Source organism: Geospiza fortis, unplaced genomic scaffold (genome assembly GCF_000277835.1).
Source record: "Geospiza fortis unplaced genomic scaffold, GeoFor_1.0 scaffold392, whole genome shotgun sequence".
Classification (NCBI taxonomy): domain Eukaryota; kingdom Metazoa; phylum Chordata; class Aves; order Passeriformes; family Thraupidae; genus Geospiza; species Geospiza fortis.
The window spans coordinates 55,825-65,755 of NW_005054541.1; the positions used below are offsets into that span (position 1 = coordinate 55,825).

The 9,931-nt window shown below is 51.1% G+C and overlaps 2 protein-coding genes across 2 annotated transcripts in view; one reads left to right on the forward strand and one right to left on the reverse strand.

The window, feature by feature from the left end:
• ADAMTS15 (ADAM metallopeptidase with thrombospondin type 1 motif 15) overlaps window positions 1-6,556 on the reverse strand; it is a 21,169-nt gene extending 14,613 nt beyond the window's left edge. The window contains exon 1 of the mRNA XM_031063889.1: window positions 6,533-6,556. Within this exon, the coding sequence (XP_030919749.1) occupies window positions 6,533-6,556 (24 nt within the window). The remainder of the gene's footprint in view (window positions 1-6,532) is intronic.
• Window positions 6,557-7,923: 1,367 nt separating this feature from the next.
• The window catches only part of ADAMTS8 (ADAM metallopeptidase with thrombospondin type 1 motif 8), a 30,183-nt gene continuing 28,175 nt past the window's right edge, over window positions 7,924-9,931 (forward strand). The window contains 1 exon segment of the mRNA XM_014310483.1: window positions 7,924-7,935. Within this exon segment, the coding sequence (XP_014165958.1) occupies window positions 7,924-7,935 (12 nt within the window).

Sequence of the window (9,931 nt, forward strand, 5' to 3'; positions counted from 1 at the left end):
CATGGAACGGTGGGGTGGGATGGGGTGGGATGGAGTGAGATGTGGGTTTGAGATGGGGTGGGATGCGTGGGATGGAGTGGGATGAGGGTTTGAGATAGGGTGGTATAGAGGGTGGGATGAGATGCGGTGAGATGGACGGCATTTAGGAGTGCGATAGGATTGTGTGAGATGGAATGGGATGCTGGGGTTGGAACAGGATCGTGGGGGGTGGAATGGGATGCTGGGGTTGGAACAGGATCGTGGGGGGTGGAATGGGATGCTGGGGTTGGAACAGGATCGTGGGGGGTGGAATGGGATGCTGGGGTTGGAACAGGATCGTGGGGGGTGGAATGGGATGCTGGGGTTGGAACAGGATCGTGGGGGGTGGAATGGGATGCTGGGGTTGGAACAGGATCGTGGGGGGTGGAATGGGATGCTGGGGTTGGAACAGGATCGTGTGGGGTGGAATGGGATGCTGGGGTTGGGACAGGATGGAATAAATGGTGGGGTGGAATGGGACAGAGTGAGGTGAGATGGGATGGGATAACGGGTGGGATAGGACAGGATGGGATGGAATGGAATGAGGTGGGATGGAGGGTGGGACAGGATAAGATTGGGATGTTGGATGGGATGGACTGGGAGGAGACCCTCTTCACTTTTATTCCAGCAGCAAAGAGGGAAACTCTGCAGCCCCCAGGGATGCTCCCACCTGCCAAGCTCCCTCCTGCCACTCTCCAGTTTTTCTGGACCCTGCTCTAAGTGAAGGGATGGAGCTCTGTGACCCCACAGGGATGGGGCCTCTGGCTACAGCAGGGCTGTGCAGGGAAGATAAAAGGTCATAGAATCATTGAGTCATGGAACAGTTTGGGTTGGAAAGGACCTTTAAAGGTCAGCTATTCCAGCCCTCCATCCTCTGCTCTGTGCTGGTATTTGGGACAGTTCAGTGGAGTAGGGAACCTGCTATTTGACAGCTGAGGGCTTCGTTCCCAGATTTATTAGGAAGATAAAAGTTTTCCACAGCCCAGAGGTGTCTAGCACTGAGATCTGGGCTGTGTCCCTCTGTGCACCTCCAGGCCTGCCCCCCCAATTGTCACATTGCCCCAACAATTCCTGCATTCACACCCAGGGATCCCTTCCAGGGCACCCCTCTCCACCCACCCCACCCTCATCCAGCTGGGGGGCAAAGGCGATTTCACTTCTGAGCTCAGCCTCCCTTCATCCCTGAGCACCCAGGCGCACTCCATAAGTGTTAACATCTGCAATACCCCCTCCTCTGAGACTGCAGGACGGCCTGTGTGGGGTATATGGGATTGCCCACACCCACCAAGTGCAGGGGTCAGCAGAACAGTGTGTGCTGGGGCAGTTAATGCTCCTGGGAGGTGGGAAAATTTCGCTGTGGATGGGATTTTTGGAGAGCAGAGGAGAGTCCTCAGCAACAACCTGTAGCTGACAGACAGATTTATCAGCACCATAAGCACCACAGTTTGGTTTAGTGATGAAATTAAAGCCTCTCCTGGACAAACTGGCTTTGATGTGATTTCAGCAAAGGCTGAAACCCTTTGAAATGCAAGCACAGCTGAAGAATGTGTGCATGTATGAAACAGAATCCAAAGTTATTGCCTAAGGCACAGGGCCCAGAGCCCACAGCCCACAGCCCACAGCCCAGACCATCTTGCTGTCAGTGCATCCTCGTGCTGTGGTTTGCTCAGTCGTGTGCCTTGCAGCTGAACTTGTGACACAAAAAAACCATCTGACTGCGCTGGGCTGAGGCAATCAGGGATTTTGTCTGCTGGCCAAAGTGCAAATGTGCCCAGGGATGTTGGTAATGGGCAGCCCAGGGAGGGGAGGAGCAAGGGAAGAGGGGCAGAGTCTTGAGCATCTTGAGGTGCCAGGAGGGAATTTCTCCTTCCCACAGCCTTGCTCTGCTCAGCAGGATGGTTTCTCCAAAGACCACAGCAGCATCCACAATGGCACAGGCTCCCAGAGCTGCCACCAGACTAGAGGTGATCAGAGCTGCCTCTGAGCTCCAGCCCCTCCATCTGGGAGCTCTCATCAGGAGGATGAGTCAAACCAAGCTGGCAGGAGCTTTATCTCCAGCCTGGAGAACATCTGATCGCCTCCTGATGGGGAAAGGCAGGCAGAAAATGTGAGTGGTTTGGCTGTGCCTGGGCTGAGACCTGCTGGAAGCTCCAGGCAAAGAGCTGGCTGTGTCCTGTGATGCTGGGGGTGTGCCATGGGCTGGAACACAGGGATGGATCAGCTGGAACTCCATCCCAGCCCCCCCAGCCCTCACTCTGAGCAGCTGGGAATCACTGGCCCCAAGGCTTTGCAAACCAAACCATCACTTCCCTGCAGCAGCACTTCCCTAACCCAAACCCAAAACCAAACCCTAACCCTAACCCAGACCCAAAACAAAAACAGAAACCAAACTCAAACCCAGACCCAAATCCTAACCCTAACCCTAGCCCTAACCCTAACCTAACCCTAAACCAAATCCAAACCCTAACCCAGAATCAAACCCAAACCCAAACTCAAACACTAAACAAAACCCAAACCCAAACCCTAACCCTAAACCAAACCCAAACCCTAACCCAGACCCAATCCCAAACCCAGACCCAAACCCTAACCCAGACCCAAACCCTAACCCTACCCCTAACCCTACTCCTAACCCAAACCCTGACTCTAACCCAAACCATCACTTCCCTGCAGCAGCACTTGCCTAACCCTAAGCCTAAACCTAAACCTAAGCCTAAGCCTAACCCTAACCCAAACCCTAACCCTAACCTACCCCAAACCCAAACCATCATTCCCTGCCCAGGTGAGCAGAGAAGCTGTGGAGCACAGGAGCACACACTGCTCAACCTTTCCAAACAGGAATGTTCCAGAGCACTCCATAAAAGAAGGAGGCACATTTTTATTTCAGTTTTCCTCTTGCTCAAGGACACGATGTGATTTGTGATTTTTCTCTCCAGGGACAAGCCTGAAGCCCACCCCTGAAGGCAGGAGCTGGTCCAGGTGACACCTTGGGGTCACTCCCTGCCTTTCCAGGCTGGCTGCTCCTCACCCCTGCAGTCCAGCTGGGCTGGATGGAAATGGGATGAATGTGTGTGCCTTGAAGGAGAGCACAGAGAAAGCAGGGAATGGAGGTGGAAGATGCCTTTGGAACATTGGAGGAGCTGCAGATAACAAAATCTATCAAGGGATGTAAGGTGGATTTCTGCTTCTACTTTGATTTTTGTCTAGAAACCACTTTAAGGTAAAGCCTATCTCACTCAGGCTTAAGCCATTGCTCACTCTGATCTTGAACAATCAGTGTGAGTTAGTCTGCAGTGTGGATTTTCTTCCTCCCACCTTCCTCTTCCTTCATCCCAACCATCTCCAGGAAGCACCAAGTTATTTTGTTTCATTAATCCATCACCCTGATGTAAATTTATTCATTTTAAAACACAAAAAGAGCAAAAAATAACCACCTTAAACCTCACACGTCTCTCGGATGTTCCAGTTCACCAAAGAAATTGCTTTAAATACAGCATCTGAGAATTTTAGGCCAAAGATAGAGCAGAAAGGTGGTTCAGGCAGGGCAAACTGCCACTCAAGCTGTCGATTTTGGCTGAAATCTTGGTATATCAGAGGCTTCTCACCCAAAAGTTCAGGCTGTGCTGTCCCAACTCCCCATCACCTGGGCAGGAAGGAAGATCCTCTCCAGGGCCTGAGGATGAATCAGAGTGCATTGTTAGTCAGTTTTCCAGGAAATAAAACTTAATAAAATTTTCTTGGAGAAAAAAACTAGCTGGGTCTAGGGTAGGGTCATTGAGGGTGAGATACGGAGAAACCTGAGCATGTGGAGGACTCAGTAACCTAAAACCTGCCCCACCCATGGAGCAGGGAGATGCTGGGTTTAATTAGGTTTATTCTGCGTGGCTGATAGGACAGGAGGTGGGCAGGGTGCTCCTCCTGGGATGCTGGGAGAAGAGGATCTGTGCTCTTCCAGCACCATCTCTGTGTCCCACAGCACAAACCAAATCGGCCTCCAGCTCCCCCTGAGCACAGGAGACACAGGAGAGGGATCCCTGAGCCTTGTTCACCCCTCTGCCCTCTCACAATGTCCTGACACAAAATGTCACCGCTGCAGTCTGGGAGGGTTCCCAATGGGGACATCATGGTACATTGGATATGTTGGAATAAAACCAATGTCATTCCTGATTTTAGGCAATTTCCAGCTGGTACTGCAGGTCCTGGGATTGCTGATAGTCTATTCCCTCTGAAAGCATCTAAAACCCCCGTTCTCCCCACTCCTCTTAGCATTTAAGGCTTTCTCCTGTTTGAGGCAGAGAGACACAGGTTTTTCCACAGTGTTTTCAAACAGCACATGGGAATTCAGAAGAGGGAGATGCCAGTGCCACCCATCCCAAACCCAGCATCAGGAGTTCCTGCTCACCTGCAGAGATTGGTGGCCCAGGACTCAGCACTGCACTGTTCCCACCTGGGCAGCTCCATCCATCCATGGATTCTCCATCTGGAATGCTGTTCCCAGCTGGGCAGCTCCATCCATCCATGGATTCCCTCTCTGGGATGCTGTTCCCACCTGGGCAGCTCCATCCATCCATGGATTCCCTCTCTGGGATGCTGTTCCCACCTGGGCAGCTCCATCCATCCATGGATTCCCTCTCTGGGATGCTGTTCCCACCTGGGCAGCTCCATCCTGTTCCCAGGATGGGATGGAGGAGGCTGTGTCCTCCAAAAATTTGAGAAACCCCAGGGAATGCCCCATGGCCTCTCCCTTTATTTGAATAAAGTTTAAAAGGACTCCTCTGTCTCCTTTTTGGACATTTTGGATTCCCTCTCTGGGATGCTGCTGTCAGGGACAGGGACACCAGAGGTGCACAAAGGCACTGAGCTGTCCAGGTGAGGCTGCAGGGCTGGGTAAGGCTGAGGGGTCACAAAAACGATCCACACCTGGAATAAACCTGGGGGGACAGAGATTCCACAAGGCAGCTCTCACTCAGCAAAACCATTACAAAGTTCAGCCACTTTCATCAACCCACGAACCATGTGAGACTGGAATAGAGAGGAGGGGATATATTATTATTATTATTATTATTATTATTATTATTATTATTATTATTATTATTTCTAACATGCCATATTTCTTTACAGAATTTATGGGGTGCTCCATAGGAAAAGCAGCCCTACAGCAGGCTTGGAGGGTTTTAGAGGGTTTTGACCCCAGAGCAGACACAACTTTGAGGTCTCAGGAAGGACCAGACTGGGTTGCTTTGCTGTCACCTCCTTGCTTTTGTTCACATCCAAATTTGCAGCTCCAGGCTGAGTTTTAATTATTCCTTTTTACCCCCAGGACAGAGCAAACACCTGGGACAATTATTTGAGCTGCCAATGAAGCAGCTCCAATCCCCAAAAGGATTTTCTCACTGATCTTCTCACTGATGTGCTGCTCTCAGGACACCTTGGAAGCCCCAAGACCCAGACAGAAAATAGAGAAGCAGCTCCCCAGGGAGGAGGCTGCAATGCTGGAAACAGGATTTAACCCTTGATTTTGGAAAGCCATAAACCTGTTCCCTTACCTGGACACAACTGGAGCTCCAAACCCTCCCTGAGGCAAGGCTGACCTCTAGTGCCACATCCTTGCTCTGGAAATCCAAGTATGAAATGGAATGAAGGCAATGGATGATGGCATTGCAAATCAAAATGCAAATAAAAATAGAGAATAAATACGGAAAACAGAGAAAATTATATGGGGAAAAAATCTAAAGATGGATTAAAAATTAGAAATTGAATTCGTCCAAATTGTATCAAATCACAGCCATGGCTCTTGATGTGCCCAATACCAAGGGCATCAAATCTCAGAGGCAGCAGCATCAGCTGATGAACCAAGGCCCATCCTGGATGTCCCTGCCCTTTCCTGACTCCTAAAAATCTTCTTTTCCCACATTTAGGGGATCCAGGAGAGTTAGCATTCGCCCAGCATCACTCTCACAGCAGCCAACCCTAATAAACCATTAGATGATAAATCATCTCCAGGGATGAGCTGCTGCATTCAAATACAGCTCCAAGGGGAAGGAAAACCCTTTTTCAATGGGGTATTCAGGGCTTTGAGGCACCAAACCCTAAATCTCCACCACTTTTAAGGCAGGAGGGCCCTCTCGTGGCTGTGGCCATGGTGGGAGGGGAAGGAGGCAGCGACCACAGATTCAGAGTGGCACATTTCACTTCTTCATTCACTCCCTGGCTCCAAATCAGCCCAAATCTCCCCTTTTTTCACAGGAACAACCATTTCCCCGACTCCCCTCACCAACCTCCACAGCCAGGATGTTTCACTGAAGGTGACTTGGCAGGACACTGGCCAGGACTCTGATTTAAAGCCCAGCTGCTTTTCTGGTAGACATTTCCACCCACCTGATTATTTTAAATAAAAACTATTGGAAATGTTATTTTCGCTGTGGGATGGGGTTTGAGCTGCAGGGCCCCTTCGCTCCCGCTTCCCCAGCAAATTCCCAGGGGTGGATTTAGGGTTGCTGCATTTAGGATTTCCCACCGCAGCGTAGGGCAGCACTGACATCTAGCGGCCTCAGTTTTGGGCATTGGAGCTGCTTCATTAGCAGCTCAAATAATTATCCTAAGTGTTTTCTCTGCGCTGAGGGCAAAAAGGAATAACTAAAACCCAGCCTGGAGCTGCAAATTTGGATGTGAACTCGTTTGCAGAGCAAGAAGGGGACAGCAAAGCATCACAAACTCCCCCAAAAAGCCAAGAGGAATGAGAGATTTGCCTTTCCAAACAAGCTGTGGGTCTGCTGGTAGATAAAACCAGCACTTGGATACTCCTGTTCACCAAAGAAATTGCTTTAAATAGAGCATCTGAGAACTTTAGGCGAAAGATAGAGCAGAAAGGTGGTTCAGGCAGGGCAAACTGCCACTCAAGCTGTCGATTTTGGCTGAAATCTTGGCATATCAGAGGCTTCTCACCCAAAAGTTCAGGCTGTGCTCTCCCAACTCCCCATCACCTGGGCAGGAAGGAAGATCCTCTCCAGGGCCTGAGGATGAATCAGAGTGCATTGTTAGTCAGCTTTCCAGGAAATAAAATTAAATAAAATTTTCTTGGAGGAAGAAACCCAGCTGGGTCTAGGTAGGGTCACTGGAGATTGGGGTTGGAGGAGATAAAAGAAACAATGGGAAGGATTCCACTGATTGATGAATGGGAAAAGATATTTGCCTTTACAAATAAACTTTGTTTGCTGATAGATGAAATTGGATATTGAAAGATGAAAGAAACAATGAGGGGGGAAAAAAAACCCTAAATTCTGTAAGAATTAAAAATTAAAAGGGAGGGTTATAGATTAGAGGGGAATCTTTGGTATCAGGAGTTTTGGGAAGTCTGAACCTCTCAAATACCCCAGAAATGGGGAAAGAGAGAAAGGAAAATGCAGCTGGGAAATTGGGAAAAAAGGAGGCTGCATCCTCCAAAAACTGGAGAGATCCCAGGGGAATGCCCCATGGCCTCTCCCTTGATTGGAATAAAGTAAAAACACTGCTCTGTCTCCTTTTTGGGCATAAACCACTGGTGTTTGTAAATTGATTTTCCTGACAGCGGCAATTTTGCTGCTGCAGAGCGGGAACAGCAAACGCAGCACGGGGCTCATCCTGGGAGCCAGAAACGCCTCCCAAAATCCTGGGAGCTGCGTGCTGGGCAGGAGCAGCCCCGGGAAGGGACAGGAGGGACCCTGCAGGGCTGGGGGGGAGCGGGGCAGAGCTTTCCAGGCTGTTTTATCAAAAGGGTCTCTAAATCCCAGAGGCTGAGCAGTTAATGGCTTTCACATGCCCGGGCAGCCCCTGGAAACGCGAGCGGAGGGCGAGCTTTGGTGAGGGGTTAAGAAGCAGGAACCCCAAAAAAGTCTTGAGGCTCCTCATGCTTTGCTAGGAAGAGATGCTATGGGCAGCCAGGTGAGGTTTTGCTCTTTCCCAGCTCTTTCTTTTTTTGGGCTGGTTCGTAAGGAGCCCGGCGAGGCTACAAGAAATTCCAGCTACTGTTTGCAGGGCGAGCCGCTAATGAAAAGCAGCGGTGCCTCGGAGCTAAGATGCAAGCGTGTCCTCCCAGATCAAAGATGCAGCTCCGGGAGCGGAAAGCCGGCAATAAATGACATCCTGTTGCCTGCAGCCTTACCTGCCCCAGTTCAGAGCAGGGGCAGAGCCTCCTCTCCCGCGGGAAGGGAGAGCCCTGGAGGTGTTGGCACCTTCCGTGGGGTTTGGGGGTGGAGGAGGCACAGCCAGGGCTCACTTTTGGCTTCTGGTCCTGGCTCTGCGCTTTCCTGCTGGTGTTAAAACACAAACTGTGCCCAGCTCGGTGAAGCTGGAGAGGAAGGAAAACCCACCCGAGTCAGTGGAAAGAAGCAGCTGCAGCTGCAGGCTGAGCTCCCTGCCAGGAGAGGAGGGGGCTGCTGAGACCAGCCAAGGCTCTGGCTTTGGAAGGAGCCCATTAGGTATGGAGACATGTCCCAGCCCAAACTCCACTGGACCCGGGCTTGCTTTCCTTCCTTCTTGCAGTTTTCGGGCCACCCAACATCTGCATTTTTAAGTGTTCCCTTCCACACCTGTGTCACTATCCACCACAAGCATCCAAAATTGGATTTAATTATTATTTCCCCCTCTGCTAGGCTCGCAAACCCCACGCTTTAAAAAGGAGTGAGCAGAGCCGTGGCCCCAGGGCAGCTGCTGTTTGAGCCAGGGCTCTGTGTTTACTAAAGGTAGGGATGTGGCTTTTAAGAGGAGATAATAACAGAGAGGGGGATGTAAATACATCCTGGAGTAAAGGGAGAGCAGCCTTTAACCCCACTCCTCATTACTCAGCACGGGCCAGACTCTGGTTTCCCAGGAATCCTGAGGTGCCAAACGCTGCTTGGCTCTTTTGATTCTTTTTCAGATGAGGCAGAGGGGGGAAAAAAGCAAATGTGGAGGAGCTGATCCCTGGGCTGGCACACCCAGCAAGGCTGAAGGAGCACAGGATGGATCCACCACCCCCAAACCGCTGCAAGGACGTCCCAGGATGTTCCAGTGCCGCACAAAGGGCTCTCCAGAGGCCAGGAATTTCATGAACTAATGGAGAAGGAGGGCTTAAGAGGAAAGAAGGAGTAATATATCCGTAGTGATTTCCCTTCCTCCGTGACAGCCGGTTGTTCCCTGTTTCTGAGTGGGTTCCCAGCCAGGGACAGAATGTTTCTGCCCATCTCCTGGTGCTTGCCACGCTGAGCACACAGCAGCTACCTGGATTTACAGCCTGAGACTTTTATATTGCTGCGGGGTTTTTCCTCGCTGCAAGGGAATTCGGTTGGGAATTCCAGCTCAGTCTGAAATGGGGTGAATGAAGGGTTTGTAAATGAAGTCACACAACACACACAGAGTGAAACAAACAAAGAGCAACAGGAGGAGCTGGCTGCATTGTATTATTCTCATAGGTATTTTCCACAAGTCTGATTTAGCCGGTTGTCTTATTCCAGCTGGAGGAAACCCCATGTGGATCCAGCTGTTGGTTCAGAGCATGGAAACTCCTTGTACGTGTGTCCTGTTGGAGTTTTCCCTGGGGCCCAAAGCCCTCTCTGTCCCTGGCTAAGGGAAGGACATGGGAACCTCCCGAGGCACCTTCTGAAACGAGATGCTCTCCAGCTGGCATGGGGCCGGTGCTTTCCAGCTGGGAGGGGATGCTGAGAATCAGCCCTCTGGAGTAAACCCTTCCGTGCTGGTGGAGGGGGAACTGTGCCAGCGCCTCCCCCGGGGGCTGGACCCCCAGAGCCTGGGCAGGATCAGACCCGTGCGGGCAGCGCTGGGGCTGAAGAAGGGGTTAATACTGGGAGAGCAACAGGCTGGAGTTGACACTTGCAGGCAGGCGGGGCTGCCGGCGCCTGATTGGCCTCAAATCGTATCCAAAAGTGGGTTGGGGTTGTTT